At 47.5% G+C, this 27,378-nt stretch overlaps 1 protein-coding gene across 1 annotated transcript in view; it reads left to right on the top strand.

The window, feature by feature from the left end:
- Nucleotides 1-27,378, top strand: part of PHC1 (polyhomeotic homolog 1) — a 170,827-nt gene that overhangs the window by 87,789 nt on the left and 55,660 nt on the right. The window contains exons 8-9 of the mRNA XM_070938332.1: nt 1,901-2,616; nt 3,030-3,174. Coding sequence (XP_070794433.1) covers nt 1,901-2,616; nt 3,030-3,174 — 861 coding nt within the window. The remainder of the gene's footprint in view (nt 1-1,900; nt 2,617-3,029; nt 3,175-27,378) is intronic.

Genomic DNA, 27,378 nt, shown 5'->3' with positions numbered 1-27,378 from the left:
TAAAGAGAGCTGTGTTTTGTCACACTGTCTTCATTCTCAGTGAGTGAAATACCGAACAGGCAAAATTGTTTTCTGCAAGGATGAGAAATCTCACCCAAGGGCAACTTGTCCTTCTATACCAGTGATATCAAAGATTGGGCATACATAGTTCCTTTACAACAAGCAGTGTTGCTCAACCTTGGAAACTTTAAGATGTGTGGACCTCATCATATGGCTGGCTAAAGAATTCTGAGAGTTGAAGTCTTAAAATTGCCAAGGTTGAGAAATAGTGGCATAGGAAAAAAATTTTTCCCATTCTCTTTGCCTGCTTGGTGGAAAGGGCTAATCTTTGATTTCCGAATGTCTTTCTTCATCATTATTAAGACGAAAACATAAGGAAAAGTTTTGCAGTTACATGAGTGGGTACAATTAAATGGTTTTTAATTTGCTAGGTTCCCTTAGCTTCTCCTTTTCTTCATTTTCTCTAATTGTTACCTTTTAGGGCAGGGGTCCTCAAACTATGGCCTGTGGGCTGAATATGGCCCGCCGAAGCCATTAATCCGGCCTGTGCAGGACCACGAGGCTGCCTCACCCATATCACCCACCTACCCGCTGGCCCCCACCTGCCTTCTGGAGGCTGAGGAGGCCAAAAACGGGATGGGTGGAGGCCCCAGGAGGCCAAAAACAGGCCTGTTTTTGGGTGGCAGAGTGGTTCTGGAGGCTGAGGAGTCTCCAGAAAGAGAGAGGGAGGGAGAGAGAGCGACATACACACACACATACACACACAAACAGAAGTCCCTCTCCCTCCCCCCCAAGTCAGCCACATCCCTTCACTAACTTGCTTTCCATCCCCAGGAGCATGACAAATTAAAGTTTAATTTGCGTGTATTGTTTAATGGACTGCTAAATTGGCCATGCCCACCCAGTCATATACCACCTAGACATGCACACACAGTCACATGACTACCTAGCCACGCACACCCAGCTGGTCTGGCCCCCCCAACAGTGTAAGGGACCGTGAATTGGCCCCCTGTTTAAAAAGTTTGAGGACCCGTTTTAGGGTATGGGTAATTGACTTCATTTTCTTACATTGAAGTACAGGTAATCCCCAGGTTACGAGCGTTCCCTTAGTGAACATTCAAAGTTATGTGAACAGCACCCCCTAGCGTTTCCGAACAAGGCCTGAAAGTACGAATCTTGCATCACCACGACAGTTGTTCGCCCTTAAGAACAACCGCTTGGCACGGCTTGGCACGTTGCCAACCGAAATGGAGCTTCTAAGAGGCAGATCCGCCCCTCAGAAGCCCCGTTCAGTTGTCCAGAGGTCTCCCCCGCCTATTGCAGGCCGAAATGGAAGCTCCGGGGGCCAGATCCGAGGCTCCATTCAGCCCTCTGTGGGCCTTCCCCGGCCCATTGCAGGCTGAAATGGAGCCTCAGAGAGCCGGATCCGGCCCCTGGAGGCTCAGATTCGGCCCTCGGAGGCTCCATTTTGACCTGCAATGGGCCCGGGGAATCCCGGCCCCATTCGTGGAGGGCTAAATGGAGTCTTCGAGGGCTGGATCCACTTGTGAAGATAGATCATCACAAGCTAGATCTTCATAAGGTAAGTGACGGCAGCTTAAGGAGGGAGGCAATTTGGGGAGCATGAGGTATTTCAGTGGGTTGGGGAGGCCTTGGGTGGTCTTAGACAGTAGGCCCCGCATGGCCTCTCCCCACCCCAATACCTCATGTGCACATAATGAGCCTCACATTCAAATAGCGAATGCATGGGTGAAATGAGGGAGTGATCTCGTTCAAGGTACAAGATTCACTCCCACAAATCGTCAGGTTACTAATGGAATGGGTAGGCTCCATTACATTTGTAACTCAAGGACTACCTGTATTTAGTTATGATGCTAAACCTTTTTCTTGCTGTTTACAGCCACGTATACCCAAATCCAGCCTCATTCACTGATCCAGCAACAGCAGCAAATTCACCTCCAGAAGCAAGTGGTGATCCAGCAACAAATTGCTATCCATCACCAGCAGCCATTCCAGCATCGTCAGTCCCAACTCCTGCACACTGCTACACATCTCCAGCTGGCCCAGCAGCAGCAGCAAGCTTCACCTATGACCCAACAGCAGCAGGGGCCACCACAAGTTCCACAACAGGCCACATCTCTTCATGGCCAACAGCAAGCCCAAACTCTTGTTGTCCAGCCCATGTTGCAGTCACAACTTCAGCCAGTGCAGCTCCAGCAGGACAGTCATTGCCAGACCGTCACTAAGACTTCTGTCTCTATTCAATCCAAGCCTCCTATAGCCCCTCTGAAACCCCCACAAATTGGTGCTGCCAAAATGTCAGCCTCCCAGCAGCCTCCACCTCATATACCAGTACAGGTGGTAGGAAATCGCCAGCAAGGTTCAGCTCAGGCTCAGGCATTAGGACTTTCTCAGATGAACACAGCTGTGCAGCCCCCCCGGGGTGTGCCAGCTTTAGTGCAGCCAGTATCCCAAGCCCATACAGCATCCTCATTAGCACAAATCTCTTCCTCTTCTTCTTCCTCTTCTTCGGTATCATCATCACCACCACCACCTCTACAAGAAGCCCTTCCTCCGCTCACTGCTGGAGCCAATGTAGCACAGGGCACAGCGCAGGTGAAGAGCACTACTTAATCTCCAATTCTTACTCAAGCAGCAGCCACAGCATATTATGTACAGCCAATGCAGTTATCAGTAAGGGGCCCTTTGCCAGTGTAGTGGGAAACAAAGTTGGAGGGGAACAAGTATAATGGGCTAGTCAGTTATTGAGAAAAAAATCAGTTATTTTAAATGAGTAATTGATTTCCTTAGATTTCTAGATAAGCGAGACAGAAATTGTTGGTTTCTTTTGAGGAAAGGTACAGTTGAAAGAGATAGGTAATCTCTATTGTCTGTGGTTCTGCTGTTGCTTATTTCCATGCAGCCTTGATTTGATGGCTGGAATCTTGGATTTTAATAATACTTAAAATAGATTGTATATTATCTTCACTAAAATATATGTAACATTTCAAAGTGTTCCTCCTACACAGAGTAAGCCCCAGGCTTTGGCAATCAAGCGCAAGGCAGAATCTGAAGAGGAGAGAGAGGATTGTAGTGCACCATCTTTACAGGCTGTCAGATCTTCTCCTGTGGCTGAGAGCCCCAAAATCACAGAAGATAAGGTTGGCCTTGGAGGTGAGGAAAGCAGAGCTACATTTTTCATTGTTGTTTTTATGGTTCACACATAAGGATTCTCTGCCTATTCATTAGCCTATTTGGAATGTTTTGAACTATAGGATTCCTGGTGAGATTCCTCCCAGTCTAAATAGTATAATATACATACAGTAAAGACATAGCTCCTACTTTTCAGACTTCAAGCTCAAGGAGATGTTTGCATTCAGAATGCTTGACTTCTGGGTATGCAAGAAACCACTGGACCTAGATCACTGAGAAAAGGGAAAGAATAGGAGCTCAAATCTGAATGTGGCATTGAGTTTCCTATCCTGCCACTTCAGTTATGATGGAGATGTTTTTCTTCCTATCCTGCAGCTGCTACCTCTGTTAGCCTTTCCATTAGTGATTGCATAGAAGCCCATTTGTGACTGAGAGTTAACTCATTGATTTTTGTCTCATGAGGGAAAAAATTGTGAATATATGCTCCTTGAGTACAGATCTGAGTTTGTGCATGATGCCCACCAAGTGAGTCAGATTTTCTGTGGTTTTAATTATTTTTATGATGTTCTCTTTGGATTTGATTCAAAAGATACCACAGTAGAAGCATGTTCAGCATCATTTTTCTCTCACATCATTATTTCTCTCCTTATCTGCTCATTTGGATTATAACTAGGTAATTCACCCTTATCCATTGTAGGCTTCTCATCCCTCAGTTTTACTATAATAGCTTAATATTATAATGGGATATTAATGGCCAGTGCTAATAATCATTTCTATCAGGCAAGAGTAAATATTAGAGGTGTGCATAAAATGAAAAAAAAAGTTTTATTTCATTCCTCCTTCTCCCCCCAAAAAAGTTTCATTCTGGAACTTCTGCCAATATCATCTGACAATTGCAGTAATTTATCGATTTATTGCTTCATTTTATTTCTGAGGATAGTTGTAGAAATTCTTGTTTAATTTAAATATTCACAATATTTCAAAGTTGAAGAATCTCTTAGGTTTAGAAACAAATTTCAAAAAACAGCATCTTTTATTATCCCAGATTATCCCAGATTTTATTGGCAAACATCAAGATATGACCAAGAGAGCTACTGTCCTTTAAGATCATTTTGAGCAGTGGTCCCCAACCTTTTAGGTTTGTTTATGTTTAAAGCTTACTTTATTGATTAGCTCTTGGGCCATATCAAAGTGCAAAGCTCCAGACACAAATTATTACTAAAATCTGATAAAAACAATTTAAAATGGAATTGGATAAAATACATTTAAAATGAAATTGGAATAAAATACAGTTTTAAATGATAGCTTTGATTAGCCTATAGGCCATATCAAAGCACATGGTGCAAACACATATCGCCAATAAAATCTTATTCAAACAATTTAAAATAAGAGTAGGGTAAAATACAATAGTTATAGGATAAAATACAATATAATTTAATACATAAATATATAAAATAGAATAAAATGACATAAAATTATATTTTGGTGTCACCCTTACAATCTACCCCAATCAGTCCCACTTATACAGATCTCAACCAAACCATTTTGTTTAAGTACCATGCTATGTTAAATGTTATTTTCAGGTTCTGGCAGCACATAAAGTAAATTGTTTTGATATGGGGATCCCAATGGGTCATTTGTTTGGTATATGGACCAAGGTACCTGTCTCTCACCCCCAACAGTCAGATAGGATGTAAGCCAGGTCTTCTACCTCTGCCACTCCACAAATGCAGAGACACTCATTGTAGAGTATAGAATGGAATCTCCCATATCTGACCATTGTGTCAAGCTGCTCGAATCTCGCTTGTATAAATATCTCTCTAAGATGTTTTGTCAGTTGTAACTTTAAATAGCTGTCTACTTGAAAAGTACATTTGCATTTCACTACCCCCTTACTAAGGATAGCTATATCATTTTGTGCTTCTATATCAGTGATGCCTAACCTTTTCCAGACTGAGTGCCCAAAGTGCATGTGCACAAATGCACATGTGCGTGCCTGAACCCCCAAAATGCAATGTACGTGCCCCCCACGCATGCAACCACTCCCTGCGCATGTGCATACGGCCCCCATCATGTGCCCCGGGTCTCCTCGCATGTGCACGCCGTCCACCGCACATGCCCTGCCCCCCACACGTGTGGCAGAGACCTCATGACCAGCTGGCCAGTGGGAGGCACACGCACATGTGCGGCAGAGCTGAACTGGGGTGATGGCTCGCCATCACAGTTCTATATCCTTAATTCTTTGGGCAGCACCTTTTTTGAATTGTTCTCCTGTTACGCAAGAGACAGGAAGGCCACAGCTTCTTACAAAATTTGTTAGTTTGGTGATCCAGGAGATTTGTGATTGTAATTTTATTTGCTCTAGTAGACTTAACTTGGGGAGTCTATCAGTCTTCATTTCATTGACTTTGCACCAGTAGTTATGCTCTAATTTTGGATAGTTCATGAATTGTATGAATTCCCAGTTCAGCTCTAACTGCTGCAGCAGATGTTCTTGGATCTACACCCAAAATACGTCTGAATGCTGGGACTGTGATTCTTCTGGGACTGTGGTTGAATATAGACCCCGAACCTCTGCTCCATACAAGAGCATAGGGGTAACCTTAGCTTTGTATACTTTAATTAATGGGGCTAGGGACCCTGGGTAACTATGGTTCTTTAGTTTAAGCAGTAAATTCAAACGGGTGTTTGCTTTGAATGTACTCTGTTGATGATGGCAAGCCCAAGATCCAGTCTTGGAAAAGGTTACGCCTAAATATACAAAGATGTTAACGTGTTCAATTGGTTCACCATCTAATTGCCACCTATGTCCTGATGCTGTTTTCCAAACACCATTATTTTCTATTTAAATTTACTATTGATTAGGGAGTTATCCTGGCAATAAGAGCTGAATCAACTTAATAGCCTACGTCAGTGATGGCTAACCTTTTTGCCATCACATGCCAGGAGGGGAGGGGGCGGGGGAGGTTCGCGTGCGCATGCCCACACCCATAATTCTATGTGCCCCGCCCTGCGCATGCGCGCACAACCCCCTCCCCCCCTCCCCCCGCTCCTGGGACGCGATGGCCCGATAGGCCTGTTTTTCTTTCTCACCTGGCTCCAGATCCTCTCTGCATTTGGGAAGGGCGAAAACAGCCTTTCCCACTCCCTCGGAGGCCCTCCGGAGGCCTGAAACGGCCCATTTCCCAACTCCCGGTGGGACAGGAAGTGACTTTTTTTGCTGTTCCCAGCCTCCAGATCCTCCCTCTCTCTGGCAAAAAACCAGTCTTCCCCACCCCCCCAGGCCCTCCAGAAGCAGGAAACATCCTGTTTCCCTACTTCTGGTGGGCCTGGAAGGCCCGAAAATCAGCTGGCCGGTGCGCACATGCGCGCCAGAGCTGAGCTGGCATGCCCACTGATATGGGCGTGCCATAGGTTTGTCATCACGGATCTAAGTAATCCTACTAGTAAATATGATAATAAAATCATATCATCAGCATAAAGCAAGCTGTTACAGTAAGTATTTAGGATCATAGGCATGTGTACCATGGGATCCTTCATTAATCCTGGCAAGTCATTGATATATAAACTAAATAATAATGGGACCAGGATACACCCTTGCCTTACCCCTTTATTTGTGTGAATCCTGTTAGTCAGGGCCCCATTAACCCCATACCGCACCCTCAAACAGGTACTTGGTTAAAGGACTTTAATCAAAGCCAGCAGTCTAGGTTCTATTTTAAGAGATATCAGTTTACCATATCAAATGCTGCTGTAAGGTCTATAAAAGCAGCAAACAGGTCTTCTCTTATAAGCATATTTGGCAATTAGATGGTTCAAGACAAAACAATTATCAATAGTGGATCGCCTTTGTCTAAAACCTGCTTGTTCTTCTGTGAGGATATTGTTTTCCTCTACCTAGATTTCAATCCTGTTCAAATAACCTAACATATATTTTTGCTGCAATGTCAATCAGGCTAATAGGCCTATATACTAGGATCCATTTTATTTCTTTTTTTATATATGGGGACAACCATTGCCATCTTCCACCCATCTGGTATATGGCAGGTGTTATTTATATCTGTAAAAAGACCTGCCAATACTGGGCCCCACCAATTGGGAAATTTCTTGAATAATTCTGCTGGAAAAAAATCCTCACCTGGGACTTTATTGCTCTTTAAACTTTTAATAATGGATTATATCTCCTTTTCCGAGACTGGCCAAGGGGGGTGGGGGGAGTTCTAGGATTTACTAGATCACTGCTTAGAGACAGTTTCTCTGCAGGTTGCTGGCACAATGCTGGTGAAAATTGGCTCTAAAGTTCCTGCCGGTTTTTTCCTTAATTAAAATAAAAGTTTGTCACTTCCCCCCGAGACATCAGTCACATGGTCCAATCAGCATACAGTCTAGACCAGGGGTCCTCAAACTTGGCAGCTTTAAGACTTGTGGACTTCAACTCCCAGAATTCACCAGCCACCCTCCCTCCCTGTTTCTCATCTCCAGTCTGTGTCAGCACTTAAGCTTTGAAGAAAAGAAAAACCCCAGTAGAATAGAAAGATGGCCACCGTCTAACCAGCTTCAGGGTTGACAGGCTGCTCCCCTCCCTCAGTTGAAGAGGACCTCCTGCAAGAGAGAAGATAAACCACAGTGGGGTTAGTTAAAGACTCTAACCTCCCCTTCTTCCCCTTGAAGAAAATCCTATCCCCCACTTGCTAGTCCTTTGGCATAGCTCTTTTCTTATCAGCCTGTTTCTTATAGGCTCAGTGAGCCTCGTCTAATGCTTTACGAGTTACAGTCCAGTCCAGGAAGGTATTTGAGGGTTTTCCTGCGGTAGTTCTGGGATGGGCACAAAGTCCTGAACCAACACCACCTTGAATGGACTAAAACCAGTAATACTGTGTATGGAGTTATTATAGGCGACCTCTGCAAATGGCAGTAAGTCTGCCCAGTTATCTTGCTGGTAATTTACATAATACCTGAGGTATTGTTCCAATACTAAGTTAGCCCTTTCACAAGCCCCATTTGTCTGAGGATGGTGGGTGGAGTTTAGCCCTTGGGCGGAGCCTAGCAACCTCAGGAACTCCCTCCAGAAGTGGGAGGTGAACTGAACCCCTCTGTCCAAAATTATTCATTCTGGAACACCATGTAACTATACACATGTTGAATGAACAGTTTAGTCAACATTTTTGCTGAGGGAATCTTGGGACATGGTACAAAATGCACCTGTTTGGAGAATAAGTCCATAATCACCCAAATGACTGTATTTCCACTACTTTTGGGTAATTCAACAATAAAGTCCATGGATATCTCCTTCCAAGGAGCTCCAGGTCTGGCAATGTTTTGGAGTATCCCAGGTGGCCTCTTTGCCGAAGCACATGCAGGGCAGCTAGCAATGTATGCCTCTATGTCCTTCTTTAGGGAGGGCCCCCAGAATTGTCATTTAACTAAATGTAATGTCTTCACGAACCCAAAATGCCCAGCTACTTTTGCATCGTGGGATTGTTGTAACACTGCCCCCCTCAGGCTGGCCGGGATGTACAACTTGGCCCTCACCCATACGAGACCATCATGAAGAGTGCACTTGTTGGAATGAGATATGAACCACATCAGTTTTTAGCGCTTCCCTTAACTGCTCACGTAAATCAGTGGATAGGTTCAGGTCACCTTTCACCTGGGCTCTAGTGATGACAGGGGTAGCCAGCTGCTTCAAAGGGATAACCAGGTGGATTACTTCCGGCCATGCACTATTGTATTGAGGTAATCTCGAGAGAGCATCTGCCATAAAGTTCTTTCTCCCAGGGAAGTAACGCAGAGAGAAATTAAAACGATTAAAGTATTATGCCCAATGGACTTGTTTGGGTGACAACTTCCGAGGTGTTTTTAGGGCTTCTAAGTTTTTATTGTCTGTCCACACCTCAAAAGGGTGTTTCGCCCCTTCGAGGAAGTGCCTCCAAGTTAACAGGGCCCAGAGGACCGCAAAAGCCTCCTTCTCCCAAATTGCCCATCTCCTTTCAGTCTCAGATAACTTCCGGGAGGTATAGGCGCAGGATTGTAAAGTTCCTTCAGCATTGGCTTGGAGTAGCACTGCCCCCACGGCCACATCACTGGCGTCGGCCTGGACTACGAAAGGGGCCTCCATGTCAGGGTGTTTAAGGACAGGCTTGGCAGCAAACAGTCGTTTCAGTTTCTCAAAAGCGGCCTAGCACTCCATGGTCCACACGAGTGGCCAGCTAGGCTTTGGCTTAGAATCTCCCTTTGTTTTTCGGAGGTTGGTAATTAGTAATGTAATTTGTGCAAATGAGGGGATGAACTGTCGATAAAAGTTGGCAAAACCCAAGAAGCTTTGCAACTGCTTGCAGGTGCATGGAGGTGCCCACTCCAGGACCGCCCGGACTTTCTTCTAATCCTTTTCTATCCCCTCATTTGATATACGGTAACCCAAATAGTCAATCTTACTCTGATGGAACTCGCACTTTGACAGTTTAGCATACAGCTCAGCCGCTCTGAGTTTTTTCAGGACTGATCGCACTAGTTTCACGTGTTTGTCCATGGTCTCCGTGTAGATAAGACCATCATCTAGGTAGACCCCCATGTAAAGATGCTCATGTAGTACCTCGTTAATCAATTACATGGGCCCCCTGTAGTCCGAAAGGGAGTACTCTAAACTGGAAACCACCCAGAGGCCAATTGAAGGCAGTTCTCCATTCGTCTTCTTCTTTAATTCGAACTCTGTAGTAAGCATCTCTCAAGTCCAGCTTGGTGAAAATCTTCCCCTTGGCCAGGTGAGCTAACTTGTCTTTCATAAGAGGCACTGGGTAAACATTCTCTATGCAAATTCCGTTAAGGTTTTTGTAGTCCACACATAGGGGAAGAGAGCCATCCTTTTTCTCCCAAAACAGCACCAGGGCAGCCACTGGTGGCCGAGCTGGTTGGATGAAGCCCCATTTTAAGTTCCACAGCTCCTCTAGCTCAAGAGGGGGTCATGGAATAGCTCTTTGGTTTAGGGAGCTTCACCCCTGGGAGGATCTCTATGACGCAGTCTGTGAGCCAATGGAGTGGGAGCGCATCTGATGCCCTCTCGCTGAAAACCTCCCTGAGGTCCCAATATTCCTTAGGTATTTTTTTGCGGAAAGGTTTTCCCCCTTCTTTTCCCTGCTGGGTGGAGCGGATGCATAACCAGCCCTTCCTCCAATTCACCTGCGGGTTCCATTTTCGAAGCCAGGGCAGTCCAAGCAAGAGGGGTCTTTCCATACCAGGGGCTACGATAAGAGTGGAAAGATCTGTTTGTGACTCTAAGAGACTTCGTGTCAAGTTTTACATTACTCTGCATTTGGAACAAATTATGTGGCAGGTTGCCAAACAAGAAAAGGTGTGTGATAACTATTCCTTCGAAAAACTGTTTGGACAAACCTTGCTGACTGTGACAGTCTTAGAAAGTCATCAGCTGTCCACGCTTTGTGGTGCCATCTCTAGGCTGCCTCTTCGTTCCTGCTGTGGCTGAGAGGGAAAGTAAACCCTGGGTCTGACAAGAGAGCTGCGACTCTCTTCGATCTCTCAGGATGCCCCTCTTCGCTTCACCGCTCCTACAGAGCAGCTTAGGCTCCTCTTGGAGCCCACAAACAAGAGAAGTTAGCGCAGGGGATGAGGAGACCCATTCCCTGTGTCTGTCTTGCAGCGAAGTCAAAACCGGAAGTGTCTCCTAATTGGTAGTTGACATAGCATCTTAAGTATTGCTCCACCATTGTGTTAACTTATTCCGACGCTCCATTCGTGCTTGGATGAAAAGCCGAACTAAGCCCCTGTGATGACCCAATGATTCTTACAAACTCCCTCCAGAACTTATCAGTAAACTGGACCCCCCTATCTGAGATGATCCTACGTGGGAATCAGTGCAACCTATATATCTGCCTTATAAACAATTTGGCTAGCCTCTTTGCAGTAGCACAGCTCTTTACATAGTCCTCTACATCCTTCTTCATTTTTGGCCACCAGAACTGTCTTCTGGCCAAATGCAGCGTCTTTAAATAGCCGAAATGTCTGGCAAGTTTTGAGTCATGGCTTTTCTGGAGTATTTGAAATCCCAGCTTGTTGGGCATGTATATTTTGGATCCTTTCCAGGACAGACTGTCTCTGATGGTTAGTGCCTCTCTGTTGTCGTTGTACCAGGGGTCAGTCAGTAGATTATCCTTGAACTTTTGGGTCATTGCTCCCCCGTTGGCTGTTTGTCATTGGGAATTATGATGTGGATTACTTCCTCTCGCTTAATGTTGAATTGAGGTTTTCTGGATAAAGCATCCACCAACAAGTTACCCCCCCTCCCATGGCAGAGATGGGATTCAGCCGGTTCAGACCAGTTCAGGTGAACTGGTTGTTAAGATTTTGCACAGTTCAGAGAACCGGCTGATCGCACACTGGCTGGCCCCTCCCACCCTGCTCCTCACAGTCACTCCTTATCTTGCCTCGCCTGCCTTGGCCAGTCCCTAGAGTCATGCCCACCACATAGCTGCTGCTGCTCTCTGGTTCCCTCGCTTGCTTCAACCATGTGATCCAGGTAATCTCTGCCTGGTGAATATTCCTTCTGTCAACCCTGGAAGCTATCTTTTACCTTTGAGCCTTCAGGCCTGCCACAAATTCTACTGTGGGAAAATGGGAGGGGGGATTGTATGGAGTGAAGATATGTAGTCAAAATAATATTCTTTCTAGAAAGTCAAGGCCGCTTTGCCCTGCAGCCGTGCTGAGAAGACTGGAGAGGTATTTTCTGTTCCGGAGGGTACCTGATTGGTGTGTGATGGACATGTGGGTGATGGGCAAGGACTTGAACTTGCTTTTGGGTGAGGAAAACCCAGAAGCTCTCAGATTCGGGTTTTCTCAGATGTGCCAATATGACATCTCTAATAAAAATTAGCTTTGTGGAATTTCAAGCCTCGGAGTTTGACTTCATTGGAGGTGTTACTTGGAACCCTGACATTAACTCAAATCCCCTTTCTAACTAAAGCAGCTTCCCCGAATTTCAGGGTGCTGTCTGGGGTCTTGAGCTCCAAGCGTCGACCCAACATTGGGCAGCACAAAAACTCATGGAGGATGGAGGAAGAAAAGAAGGCCACGGAGGGAGTAGCAGGCAATGGCTCAACGACTCCTGTTGAGACCCTCTATTCTTCCTCCCCAGCTATGGAGGAAGTCATAAAAGGCACAGAAGCCGAACGCCAGCTGGGCGGCCGACGCAAGGAGCCGATGCCAGAGCAGAGATCGTGACCTGACCTGACTGCAGGGCAAAGCTGCGGGAGTTATCCCAATCCTGGATGGGGAGGAACAGGCTGAAGGTCAACCCTTCCAAGACTGAGTGGCTGTGGCTCCCGGCATCCCGATATAGTCAGTTGACTCCATCACTGACTATTGGGGGCGAGTCTTTGGTCCCCACAGAAAGGGCTCGCAATCTGGGAGTCCTCCTGGATATGCAGCTGTCCTTGGAGGAACATCTGACGGCTGTAACCAGAGGGACCTTTTGTCAGGTTCGCCTGATTCGCCAGTTGCGGCCCTTTCTTGATCGGGATTCCCTGTGCACAGTCACTCACGCCCTCGTAACCTCTCGCCTTGACTAATGCAACGCTCTCTACATGGGGCTCCCCTTGAAGAGCACCCGGAGGCTCCAACTGGTCCAGAACGCAGCAGCGCAGGTAGTGACGGGAGCAGCATGGCGCTCCCATGTAACACCGCTCTTGCGCGAGCTGCACTGGCTCCCGGTGGTCTTCTGGGTGCGCTTCAAGGTGTTGGTCATCACCTTTAAAGCGCTCCATGGCATAGGGCCTAGCTATCTTCGAGACCGCCTGCTGCTACCGACGACCTCCCATCGACCCGTGCGCTCCCACAGAGAGGGCCTCCTCAGGGTGCCATCAGCCAAACAATGTAGGCTGGTGACCCCCAGGGGGAGGGCCTTCTCTGTGGGGGCACCTACCCTCTGGAATCAGTTGCCCCCAGAGATAAGGAGAATCCAAGACCTCAGTGCCTTCCGCCCTGCCCTTAAAACCCACTTTTTCCAGCAAGCCGGGCTGGCTTAAGAAGAAATTTTTAAATGTTTTAATTGGTTTGTGATTTTTAATTTTTGGGCCAAATTTATATATATTTTTAATTGTTTTTTAATATTTGTATTTCATGTTCTTAATTCTGGCTGTACACTGCCCTGAGTCCTCAGGGAGAAGGGCGGTATATAAATTGGAAATAAAATAAAAATAAATAAATAAATAAATCCAAAAATTACTGTTGGACCCACGAGTGGGTGCAGGGCAAGCCTCGACCCTCAGATGGGGAGTGCCACAGCAGACGCACCGCAGGCATTCTGGAGAATGGGGCTTCACGCCACCGTCATGCAGCCAGTTGCTGGCCAGTCTCCTGGAGCAGTTGAGCCAACTCAGCGAGAGCAGGATGACCCAGCCCCTCGGCACCAAAGTGGACCTTGGCGCAACCAACATTCACCTTCCCAAGCCAGGGAGTTGCAGTGCAATGTAGAGGAGCATCGGCCTCTTTCCATTCAGCACTAAGCGGCTTGGCTCACAGCCTCACACCTCCACCCAGGCCAGCTGTGGGCTCTATCCACCCTGGGGCACAAATGATCCAGCAACCAGCCCTATTGAGCCAGCGCAGCCATGGAATGCAGGGCCTGATGCAGGGATTCTGGAGTCTACCTGCCCCACAGCATCAATCCAGATTTGCATTGCCCCCAGAGAGCCAAATCCCTCCCAGGTGGGCTTTCTACCCAGGGCAAGGATGGGTGCAATGCCAGTGGACACCGGCCCCAACCCAGCAACCGATGCCTTTCCTTTCCAGCAGCCAGCTGTTGTGCTGCAGCAAGCTCCTGTCCAGCTGCACCTGCAACCTCAAGCCGCGAACCTTTCACAGGTCCAGGCTCAACAGCAGGTGCCGGTGGTTCCACAACAAGTTCTGGCCCAGCAGCAAGTGCCTGGCCAACTGCAAGCCCAGTTGTCGGTCGCACCAGCTGCTCCTCCCCCTTGGTTTTGGGTGACATTTGATGGGACTTCCAGGAAGTTGGCATACTTTCTCAACCGCGTCTGGGCTCACGTTGACCAATATGGAAATCAATATCCATCCAATTGGGAATTGATTTCCGCCATCGCGGATGGCATGAATAAAGGAGAGGCGTTGGAATGGATAGTGGAGTTTCACGATGAAGAGGTCCCTGAGGTAGAGGACGCTGATGAATTCATCCAGCTAATGCGGGTCAGAATATTGCCCAGCAAGTGGAAGCTGAAACTCAAATTAAAGCACTGTAGCAAGCTGGCAGACCTACAGAGGAGTTAATATGGGAGTTTCGGACACTGGCTGGAAAACTGCGAGACTGGCCAGAACTCCTAATGGTGCATACCTTCAAAGAGGCCCTTGACCCAGACCTCAGGCAAGCCTGCTGCATTAAGGGGAGTACCGGATTGGATATTATCATGGTACAACATGGCCGTCATTCTAGACCTGGAGCTTCACCCTCACAGGAAACCAGCTGCAGATAAACCTGCCAGGAGACTGCTCGGATGTCGGACCCAGGTGAAGAAAACCAAGGCGCCTCCTCCCACACCATCCGGGACTGTTAAGTGCTACCAGTGTGGCCAGCACGGGCACTGGGCTTTAAAATGCCTCCAAATCCCCAAACCCGGTCTCCCACCAGAGCCAGAGCAAAAAAACCGCACAAAAACCGCTAGACAAAGGACGAAATGTCAAACAGGCTGCAGAAGTCCCTCTCCTTCCCAATGAAGCAGAGGGTACTCTGGCTAATGAATCTCCTCCAGCCTATGCAGGGGAAAGCAGTGGCAATGATGACCCAATGGTAAGTGAAACCATCCACCCCTTTGCCCTCAAAATAAAGTTAGTAGTCCCAGAGAAAGGGGTCCAAGGGGAACTAGAAACCATCATAGACATCGGCTGCACGCAATGTCTAATCAGTCTCCCCATAGTCGAACAGTTGGCATACACACGAGACCCCATCAGCTTTGAACAAGTCAATGGGATGCTAATTGGTGGGGACCCTGCCACCTTGGTCGCTGAACTTGACAAGCTGGAGATGGGTTAGCACCAAGAACTCCTCCGTTTCGTAGTCGCCCCAAAACTGACTGACTCAGTCATATTGGGACTTGCGTGGTTAGATAAGTCCCTCACATCTCCTGGGGGGATGACTATATGGCCATTGGTGTGGGACCACTGCTGCCCATAAGTCAGAAACACCTCCTAGAAGCCATGACCCCAGAGAAAGCCAGCGCGCCAGAAACTGCAGCCCTGCCCAAAGATGCCCCACCCGGCAGCCAGCTTAACCAATACCGAGACCTAGCGGGGGGTTTTAGTGAGGAAGATTGCAACTTCCTCCTCTTTCACTGCTTGACCGACTGCACTACAGAGTTTGTACCAGGGACTAAATTACCCAAGTAAAAAATGTACTCCATGACTCCGAAAGAGATGGAGGAATTAAGGATGTACATAGATGCCATATTCCTTGGAACCCTGACAATGGGGGGTTGAGGCTTTGCGTTGATTTTCATGGATCAATGCCTTGTGCATGGAGAACACCTACCGCCTTCCCCTCATGAAAGACATGCTAAACCACTTGTTGAAGGGTAAGATGATCACCAAACTGGACTTAAGGGTAGCATACTATTGCATAAGAATCAAAGAGGGAGATGAGTGGAAAACTGCCTTCAACTGCCTGCTCAGCAGCTTCCAATTTAGAGTCATGCCCTTTGGACTGCAAAGGCACCCCCGCAGTATTCATGCAGCTCATTAACAAAGTGCTACATGAGCACCTATGCCAAGGGATCCTTGTTTACATAGATGACATTCTCATAGGCTTTAAACTTCCGGCATGTCCCAAGATGGCGGCGGTCAACTGAGCTCCGCTGAGGAGATGGAGAGGTTGCTGGTGTCGGGGTCTTCAGGAGCCGTTTTAACTATCTCCGGCTCCAGTCCCAAGGAGGGGAATGCCCGCCCTGCCTTTTCGCCCTCCGGAATATCAGGGCAGGGTGGGACTCACTGTTTGAAGCCGCCGCAGGAGATGAGCGACGGCCTGCTGAAACAGCTGTTTCTGGCTTGTCAGCGCCGGAAGAAGTGGAAGCCAGAGCGTTCAGCGGCGGTCAGCGTTTCTGTGCAGCAGCGGCAGCTTGGAGGTGCCCTTCATCCCCCTCGCCCCTCAGGGATCTCTGGGATGTTCTCCGGACGTTTTTCGGGGGTCCTGGGGGAGCCCAGGGTGCCGGTTGCGAGCCGGTGGCGGTGGCGGTGGCGGCAGAAGGCAATGGCTGCCACGGACTATCCGGCTAAGGAAAGAGCTTGCAGTAGGTGGTTGGGGGGAATACGGACAGCCTTACCCTCAGGATTAGCATCTGCTCTTTTTTTGGACTATGACCCCTATTATCCCGTTTTTTTTTTGTCATCAGAGCTGAGACTGGGGATTTGGGGAGATTTGGGGCGGGAGAGGCGGGAGGCTAACCAGGGCTGATCTATTGGTCGCCTCGGGTGGCTTCTCCTCCCCCCCACTTTTCCCCCAGGTATGGGTGGGTGTTGGCCTTTGATGGCCACCCACCCTTGGACTGGGTTCTTTGTCTACTATCCCTACTCTCGCCCCAAGGAAGAACTTGTGCCTGTGGAATTATCACCATTGTCTTTAATAACTTTACAAACTGCTGGCTTCTTGTGCGACCCCAAACTGGAGGAGAACTGGGCAAAACGGTGTGCAGGTGCTGAGGGGGCTGTTTGTCATCCGCCAGATGAAAGGATGGACTATTGTGACTTTATTGTCGGTGTCATCTGCCCCAGTCACTGTGAGAGGGTGACTGGGATAATTATCCTCCGGACGTGAGGGGATGCCACCGGCCCCTTTCACTGCCGTGAGAGGGCAGTGAACCAGCTCCTGATATGAAGATCTACTTTGATCCAGTATTATTGGACGATCTGGTGAAGCCCTGACCAGTTGACTCTCCACCTCTGTTTTGTGCGATGTTTACGGCTGCTGACCTGCTTGCGCTGCGAGACTCCCCCCTCTCGCAGGTTTGGCCCTCCTCACTATCGAGGACCTACCTTGATGACGGATTTTGGAATCCCAAGAGGTGGCATGTGGCGAGGAGGGGGTTGTGGGGTTTTTTGGGGAAATTTTTAGATAAGGTTTTAAAGGTTTTTGGGAGGGGGGTGGGCTCTGTGGATTTGGGGGAGAAGCTATCGGGGAGGAGGCCAGAGCCAGCTGAAGAGCGCGGCACAAGAGGTGCGGGAACTGGGTTCAAGGAGGGGGTTAGAGCTTGTGTTGTGGATGGACATTACATCAGTACTGTGGTTGGGAGGGGCAGATATGGCGGGAGCAGGGGGCCACATCAGGTTGTGGGAGCGCGTGCCCGCTGGCTCCAAGAGGTGGCGCGCTCCGGCCTCCAATGCTCCTCTCGTTCCCCAGGTTGCGCAGACCCTCAGGCCCTGGGCCTTTGGCTGATGCTGTGCAATGCCCAGTCCATGGTAAATAAAGCCCCCCTCATTTGTGATCTTGTTCAGGAGGGGGGAGCGGACCTGGCGGGTATTACGGAGACCTGATTGGGCCAGGAGGGGGGTCCCCCTCGTTGAGATGTGCCCACCCGGTTTCCGCGCATTCCATCATCCGAGGACACAGGAGGGGCGGGGTGGTGGTGGTTGTCATTAGAGAAGGTCAAGACCGAGGGAGGCCACTGTTCCTCAGACAGCTGGATGTGAGTCCCTCCTTGTGAAGTGGGGTCATGGGGTGCAGATGGGCATGCTGGTTACGTACCTGGCTCCCTGCCACGTGACGGCAGCCCTGCCCGAGCTGCTCAACGTTATAGCCGCGGTGGCGGTTGACACCCCCAGGCTTATGGTCATGGGGGATTTTAACCTGCCATCCGTCAGTGAGGCGTCTGAGGTGGCTCGGGAGTTCATGGCTTCCATGACGGCCATGGACCTGACCCAGTTAGTTCATGGCCCTACCCACACGGGGGGAAACACGCTAGACCTGGTTTTTGTCTCTGGTCAGTGGTTGAGTGATCTTGAGATAGGGGATATAGTGATCAAGCCCTTATCATGGTCGGATCACTCCCTCCTTCGCTTTGACCTTCAAACCGCCGCACCCCGCCGCAGGGAGGCGGAACCATTGAGGTGGTACCGCCCCAGGCGCCGGATGGATCCAGATAGGTTCCAGACGGAGCTTGGGCCATTTCCTGAGGCTCTGGCACATGGCTCGACTGAGGAGCTGGTGGCCGCCTGGGATAGGGCGGCTGCTGGAGCTTTGGATTGGGTCATGTCTTTGTCTCTGACCCGGCGTCGATCTCGCCTGGCTCCTTGGTTCACCGAGGAGCTGAGGGAGATGAAGCACCGGAAAAGACGCATGGAGAGTGGTTGGAGGGCCAGCCATTCTGAATCTGACCGAACACTGGTAAGGTCTCATATTAAGACCTACCTGGTGGCGATAAAAGCGGTGAAGTATAACTATTTTGCCACTCTTATTGCGTCATCATATAATCGCCCAGCCGTCCTGTTTAGGGTGACCCGCTCCCTGCTCCACCAGGAAACGCAGGAGGACCCCTTGGAGGGTAGAGCCGAGGATTTTGTACAGTATCTGTATGACAAAATCGTTCAGATTCGGGAACACCTGGACTCTGACTGGGTAGATTCAGGGGGGAGGACAGAGGCAGGTCTTGTGAGTATTATCTGGGAAGAGTTTGATTCTGTGACGCCCGAAGACATGGACAGGATACTGGGCAGATTGAGCGCAGCCACATGTTTACTGGACCCGTGTCCCTCCTGGTTGGTGCTGGCCTCTCGGAAGGTTACACGAGGCTGGCTCCAGGGGATTATAAATGCTTCTTTGAGTGAGGGTGTCTTCCCTGCTGCCTTGAAAGAGGTGGTGGTGAGGCCTCTCCTCAAGAAGCCTTCCCTGGACCCGGCAGTGTTGGCAAATTATCGTCCAGTCTCCAACCTTTGCTTCGTTGTGAAGGTTGTTGAGAATGTGGTAGCGTGACAGCTCCCCCAGTACCTGGATGAATCGTCGTATCTGGATCCATTCCAGTCAGGCTTCAGGCCTGGGTACAGCACGGAAACGGCATTGGTCGCGTTGGTTGATGATCTCTGGAGGGCTCGGAACAGGGGTTGTTTCTCTGTCCTAGTCCTATTAGACCTCTCAGCGGCTTTTGATACCATCGACCATGGTATCATGCTGCACCGGCTAGAGGAGTTAGGGGTGGGGGGCACCATCCTACGGTGGTTCTCCTCCTTTCTCTCTGACCGGTCGCAGTCCGTGTTGACAGGGGGGCAGAGGTCGACCCCGAGGCCCCTTGTATGTGGAGTGCCACAAGGGTCGGTCCTCTCGCCCCTTCTGTTCAATATTTATGTGAAGCCGCTGGGTGAGATCATCCATGGTTTTGGGGTGAAGTACCATCAGTACGCTGACGACACTCAGCTGTACATCTTCACCCCAGACCACCCCAATTATGCCCTTGAGGTGATGTCCCGGTGCCTGGAGGCCGTGCGGATCTGGATGGAGAGAAACAGACTCAGGCTCAACCCATCCAAGACCGAGTGGCTGTGGTTTGTGACATCCCGATATAGTCAGTTGGTGCCATCACTGACTATTGGGGGCGAGTCATTGGCCCCCGTGGAGAGGGTTCACAACTTGGGTGTCCTCCTGGACTCATGGCTGTCTTTAGAAGAGCACATGACGGCCATGGCCAGGGGGACTTTTTATCAGGTCCGCCTGATTCGCCAGTTGTGTCCCTTTCTGGATCAGGACTCATTAAATACGGTCACTCATTCCCTCGTTACTTCCCGCCTGGACTACTGCAATGCTCTACATGTGGCTCCCCTTGAGGAGCACCCGGAGGCTCCAGCTGGTCCAGAATGCGGCTGCGCGGGTAGTTATGGGAACGACGTGGTGCTCCCATGTGACCCCCTTCCTGCGCGAGCTGCACTGGCTCCCGGTGGTCTTCCAGGTGTGCTTCAAGGTTTTGGTTACCACCTTTAGAGCGCTCCATGGCATCGGACCGGGATATTTACGAGACCGCCTTCTTCTACCAATAGCCTCTCACCGACCAGTACGCTCCCATAGAGAGGGGCTTCTCAGGGTGCCGTCGGCCAAACAGTGTCGACTGGCGGCCCCCAGGGGGAGAGCCTTCTCTGGGGCACCTACCATCTGGAACGAGCTCCCGCCAGAGATACGGAGGATCCCGGACCTGCGCACATTTCGTCGTGCTCTCAAAACTTTTTTATTTCAGCAGGCTGGCCTGGCCTAACTCTCCTCTTTTAAATTTTTAATTCGTTTGATTTTATAAATTGGGTGTTTTAATCTGTGTTTTGGCCAAAATATTTAATAATTTTAAGGGATTTTTAAATATTTGTATTATCTGTATTTTATCTTGGCTGTTCACCACCCTGAGTCCTTCGGGAGTAGGGCGGTATAGAAATTTGATTAATAAAAAATAAATAAATATTCAGCGAGACCCTTGAACACATGAAGCTCGTCTGACAAGTACTGAAAAAAACTCACCGCCAAGCTTTATGCAAAGCTGTCGAAGTGCGAGTTTCACAAGACTTCCCTGGATTACTTAGGCTACCGAATTCCCAGTGGAGGCGTGGAAATGGATCCAGGGAAAGTGAAAGCGGTACTCGTTTTGCAACCTCCATGCACCCATAGGCAACTTCAAAGCTTCCTGGGGTTCGCTAACTTCTATAGATAATTTATCCGGCTTTCGCAGAGGTGGCCCTACCCCTAACAGAACTGTTGAAAATGGGATCTCCTCCAACGAAGCAAAAGCTGACTCAGCCAATCGCTTGGACAATGGACTGTCAAAAAGCCTTTGAAAACGTAAAAAGACTGTTTGCCCAGGAACTGATCCTGCAGCACACAGACCCAGAGCAACAATTCATCATACAGACTGACGCTAGCAATGTAGCAGTGGTTGTGGTACTCCTACAAAAGAACAACAAAGAACAACTGTTGCCCTGTGCCTATGTGTCCAAAAAACTCACAGAGGCGGAGAGGCGATGGGCCATCTGGGAGAAAGAAGCCTATGTGGTTTGCTATGTCATTGCTCTCCTGGAGATATTTCCTGTGGGGGGGGGGGGAGGGAATGCCTTTTGAGGTCTGGACTGATCACAAAAACCTGAAGGCCCTGAAAACCCCCAGGACTCTCCCAAACTAGTCCGCTGGGCTCAATACCTCAGGCGCTTCAAATTTGAGCTGAAATTCATCCCAGCCGGAAAAAAACTGCTGGCAAATGTCCTATCAAGAAAGCCGCAATTTGACAGCTGCCGGGAGGAAGTAATCCATACCATCATTCTTCCCCCCACCCCACCCCCACAATCAGCAGCACAAGTCACCACCAGGAGCCAAGCCAGGCGACCACCCGACCCAGACTGGGACAAGCTGACAGCAAAGTTAAAAGCAGCGCTACCAGCTGACCCCTGGCTCACAGAGAATAAAGATGTCTTGACCATGAGGGAGGGACTAGCATGGAAGGGATCCAAATTATATGTCCCCGCAAGCCTGAGACTCAAAGTACTCCAGCGCAGTCGCGTCTCGAAGCTGGCTGGCCACTTTGAATTCATGGACAACCCTGCATCTTGCTAGGAGGCAATTCTGGTGGCCAAAATAAAAGCCGAAGTGGAAGACTACATAAAAAGCTGTGCCACCTGTGCAGCGATGAAAACGAGACCAGGAAAACCACCTGGACTCCTTCAACTAGTGGCCAGCCCCAGTAGTCTTTGGGAGGAAATTGCAGTGGACTTCATAGTCAAACTCCCAGAAAGCGAGGGGAACACGGTAATTTGTACAGTTATTGATTTGTTCTCTAAACAAGCCCACTTCACTGCTTGCTCTGGAAACTCGCTAAACTATTCATCAAACACATCTACCGTTTGTATGGAATACCCCGTCGGGTCATCTCAGACCGAGGAGTCCAGTTTACTGCCAGATTCGTGAACGCGATGGTAGAACAGTACATAAGATGCTATGTGGATTACCAACAAGAGAACTGGGCAGATCTGTTACCGTTTGCGGAGGTGGCTTACAACAATGCAGTGCACAGCAGCACTGGACTGACCCCTTTCCAGGTCACTAGCAGCATGGAGTTTGTCCCCATGCCTTAACTGCCCAGAGAACCCCCCTCCTCCATGTCCTTGGCAGAATGAATGGAGTCTTTGAAAAAGGGGTGGGAAAATACTAAAAAAATCACTGTCAGAAGCAGTAGAGGAATATAAAAAGCAGGCAGATAAGCACCGTTCTCTCCAACCCCCCTTCTGAGTAGGAGATAAGGTTTTCCTATCAACCAAATACATACGGTTGAGGCTGCCTAGCAAGAAATTAGGGCCAAAATTCCTAGGTCCTTTCCCAATACTTAAAATAATTAACCCGGTGACAGTTCAACTTAGCCTCCTCTGCATTCTAGGAATAGTGCATCCTGTGTTTCATTGCAGCCTGCTAAAACCCACCGTTGGGTCTAGTTTAAGATCTCAAACCCAACCACCTCCTCCTCCTATAGTTGTACAAGGAAAAACTCATTATGGAGTCAAAAATTTTTTAGATTTTAGGTTATATGGGGGTTGCTTACAATACACTGTACACTGGAAAGGGTGCTGAACCACATAGGTCAAAAGTTGGAATGTAAGGGAAGATAGACTAGTCAAACAATTCCATGATAAATAAATACCCTGATAAGCCAAAGGGTCCCCGGGGGAGAGGTGGTTAAGAACATGATTAACCCCCTGTGTTATTCTCTTTCTAGGACACCCTTCTCTTCTGAGGGGGGGCAGCCTGTCAGATCTAGAAGCCATCTTTTACCTTTGAGCCTTCAGGCCTGCCACAAATTCTACTGTGGGAAAATGGAAGGGGGGATTGTATGGAGTGAAGAAGATTTTGTTGGGGATGTTACTTGAAACCCTTCGCTTCTTGCCCAGCTGCCTCCCACACAGTCCCCGCGGCCCAGCCTCCTTTCCTACCTTGCTTGCGGGGAAGGGAAGTGGCTGAGATGCTGCTGCCTTTCACTAGGGCATGTGGAGCGAGATGGAGCTCCTCTTTCTGTTTCTTCTCCCCCTCCCCCGGTGCTGGCCATTGAAGGCCTAGGGCTTCCTGCCCCTCACTTAGCCACCCTCCTCCTTTTTCAATGCAGTTTGGGAGTATGGCAGGTGGGAAGGGGGAGAAAGGGTATTCCTGATTTCTGGGCTGACTAGTTTCTTCCAGGCAGCTCTTGCTCTGCCTTTCAGCGTCAGCTATCAAAGACGAGATGTCAGCATTTTGATGCTGCCATAAAAAGACGAGGCTTGACTTTTCACCTACTTATTTCTTTGTAGATAATATCCCCTAGGAGGTGAGATGGTGGGGGGGAACATTCCTATGGGGTGAAGTCAGAAGCTGAGGAGACTGACTTGGAAGATGGCCAATGAGAAGATGAGAATTGGGGAACGGAAAGGGAAGGGTTTGGGGGTCAGAGGGTTAGTATCGGCTACGACTAAGTCGGGGTCAGATCTGTCGTACTCAATAAATGGAATACTTCAGCAAAAATTAATTGTTTGGGAGTGCAATTTATTTGAGATGACATCGAAACCTGACACGAGGTTTTTGTGGGCAGAAGAGCTTTCCCCAACCACCACCGCCCAGGTCCTTGCTTTCCCGAAGCATTGCTTTGCCTAACTGATTTCCAGCTCCATTGTGTTTCTCCATCGCGTTTCTCGCCATCGTGTGCAGGGAAACAACAGTTTGTGGGACTAAAAAAAATCCACTCAATCAATTTCAACTTTGCGAGCTCTTTTTGTTTCGCGAGAAGTTGGAATTGATTGAGTGAATGTTTTTTTTAGTCCCTCAAACTGTTGTTTCCCTGCACACAACGGTGAGAAACGCAACGGAGAAACGCGGTGAAGCTGGAAATCAGGTAGGGAAAGAAATGCTTCGGGAAAGCAAGGGCCTCGGCAGTGGTGGGTGGGGAAAGCTCTGGCGCAGTGATGCAATGGCGAAAAGGGCCCTCTCTTCTCCCTGCATCTTGTCCTTCCCTAGCACTGGCCGCTCCATTTCCCATTTCTACATTGCAGCACAGCACCCAGGATCCACTTTGATAGCAGGAGGAAGTTTTTGGACCCGAGGCTGCATGTGCACACTGTTTTTGGGAGGCAAGGCTGTTGGGAGATGAGGCTGCAGCCCCGCGCTGTTTTGGGAGGTGAAGCTGCCCCCCACCCACACTATTTTGGAGGCCGGCCATCTGCCTGGCCAGTGTCAGAAGAAAGGATTCCCCACAGGACAGAAGTTTTGTCTAGAAGGAAAAGCATTCAGAAACCAGTTTGATCATAAGTAACCCAAGTATTATGCCCCATATTTCCCACAATTAGATATTTTTAAATTGCACACTTGTAGCGTAAGTAGACTTCTTTTATTATTTAGTAGAAACAAATTCTATTAACAAAGGAATAAGTAGGGTGGGAAATTTGGAGAAGCTGAAATTGCTGTTCACTTCTTGCATTATCCCTAGCTTCTGCAGCTTCATCCACTATTATTTCCATTTTAGAAGGAAAATGACTTAAAGTTGCAAAAATAATAGTTCTATACTAAAGGGGCACTTTTTCAGGATGCTGCATTGTCTTTTTAATGCAACCACATGGGATGATCACAGAACACAAATATAAATTGGTAATTTCCCATGTTGTACTTTTTTTTTTTATTGAAAAAGTTTTTCAAATACAAATTTTCCCCCCTTTTCTTCCCCCCTCCTCCCTAACCCCCCCCTCACCCTCCCCTCACCCTGTGGCTTCTCCAAAATAAAACCCAAATTAATAACAGATTATATAATACTTTACCATCCTTTTACTCCACCCCCCATATACTGACCCTTTCTTTCTAACAATATTATTATATCCCCCCTATACTATACATTTCAGAATGACATTCAGCTGTAAAATTATATAATAAATCCTAATTTGGCAATTTCAACTCATAATCTACCCATTTCCTCTTCTCTCATACATATATCTCTTAATTCAAGTCTTTTACGTATATTAGTATAACATAACATCCCTTTTCCTAAACTAAACAATCAGTAAACTAACCCAGCTCCACCCATTTTCCTACAGGTCTACCATACATAATATTTTTAATATTTTTGTTCTTCTGCCCACACCACTAAAAAAATATTTCCATACGTAAATAAAGTCCTCAAATGACTTTAAGCTTGTATTCCATATGATATCTTCTATAATGTCTTTCAGCTGGATTGTTAATTCGATCACCCATGTTAGGGTAACATCACATTCTAGTTCCAACAGTATGTTCGGTATCTTCAATTACCATCTGCCCCCATCAATAATAAATATTTTCATATATAAAAAACCACCCGAGTGACTTTATATTTATATTCCATATAATATCTTCTGTAATGTCTTTCATCTGGATTATTAATTCCAACCACCGTGTTAGGGTAACCACCAGATCTTCTGCATGCCCCAATCCCATAATTCTCTTGCCTTGTAGCTCAACATAAACGTAATCCATTTGTCAAAGAGTCCAAAATAGAAAGTTCCAATCCACTCAGTTAAAGGCCATCTTCCACATCCCAAAAGCACAGCACTGCAGAGATCTGTCACTCTCCTCAAAATAGTATAAACCAATACTTTGCCTCAACTATATTTTCATATATTTAATCGTCTCTTAAGTAACTGGCATTAGACTGTTGTTTAGTCTAAAATTTTTTAGTTTTGTAGAACCTGCTTCTTCTTTTCTTAACTTGTGGCTTAGATCTCCATCCTGGTTGCCTTTCTAGGACTTGTATATCAGCTGATTGATTTCCATGCTGGTCTGTAACTTGATAAATCATCACATTGGAATCCAAAGCCGCCTCTCTTGTATTTATAGGCAATCCAACTATAACCTCTGAAGGAGAATCCAAAAGCGGCTCGTCCAAAAAGGCCTCTGTAACTTGTTGTTTTTCCATTACCTCCATCTTCATTTCAATCTCTTGTTGATTTTGCTTTTCTTTATTCCCCTCGTGTATTATACGTGGAGATGTTGAATCCATTTTAAGAACCTTGTAGTAAAATTCTTCCGCTTTTTCAACAGTATTTAGTTGATATCTTTCTCAATATCTCAATATTATACCAACTGGAGCATCCCACCTAAATGGGATGTTTTGTTTCTTTAGCTCAATCACCAAAATTCCAAAATCCTTTCTATCTTTTAACATCTTGGGCGGCAGCTCTTTAAATATCCAAATCGTCCTTCCATGCATTTCAAGAGTGGAGTTAAAAGACTTTTGCACAATATCATTTCTTATTTCTTTATCCGTAAAGTAGATCACCACATCTCTAGGCCCATGTTGTACTTTTCAGCGCTAGACAATCATAGTATTTGCAGAGTCCTTGGGGGAAAGATATTGGGGGGGGAGCATATTTCTTTATTGGAGCCACTCATCAAACAAAGAAGCAGAACAAAAAAAGCTATCTGGTCCCCATACAATGGATTCAAAGCATCCCTAACCTTGTCTTTTCCTGCAAGATACGGGTCATGTACCAATAGCTTTGCCCTCCCCCCTTTTTTGTTTTGAATTTCCTGTCCAAATGAAATTGGATTTTTTGGCTTGGAACCAAGAGTATCTAGGCTCAGACTACCCCTTCTTCTGTCCCAGACAGGACATTTTATGATGATACAATTTTCTTCCAGATAAATAATTGATTGATATTTAGTTATGGGGAAGGCGATGTCTCTTTCAATAATATAAATTAAAACTATTTTATTTTAACAAGAAAAGAAGTAAACATATGCAGAGAAAATTGGGAAAATGAAGAGAAAAACCAAGAAATGATATTACAGAACTTTTTCTTTTGTATTGTTGCTAAACATAATATTTTAAAAGCAGAAAAAAAAATGAAGGGGCATAAAAGTGCATTTATCACGTTTTTTAGAACAATTAGCTGAACTCTGCCTTGTTTATCATTATTTTAGGTAGTAATTTATCAAATCAAAATGCAATATGCAAAATTTGCAATAATTTTTATATTTTGGTCAACTGTAAGTTCAAAAAGTCAGGGATACAGTGGCTCAGTGGCTAAGATGCTGAGTTTGTCTATCGAAAGGTTGGCAGTTCAGCGGTTTGAACCCCTAGTGTTGCGTAACGGGGTGAGCTCCTGTTACTTGTCCCAGCTTCTGCTAACCTAGCAGTTCGAAAGCATGTAAAAAATGCAAGTACAAAAATAGGGATCACCTTTGGTAGGAAGGTAACAGTGTTCCATGCGCCTTTG

Source organism: Pituophis catenifer, unplaced genomic scaffold (genome assembly GCF_029215685.1).
Source record: "Pituophis catenifer annectens isolate HBS135680 unplaced genomic scaffold, rPitCat1.0.hap2 SCAF_2, whole genome shotgun sequence".
Lineage (NCBI taxonomy): Eukaryota > Metazoa > Chordata > Lepidosauria > Squamata > Colubridae > Pituophis > Pituophis catenifer.
This window is presented reverse-complemented; position numbering and strand designations above follow the sequence as displayed.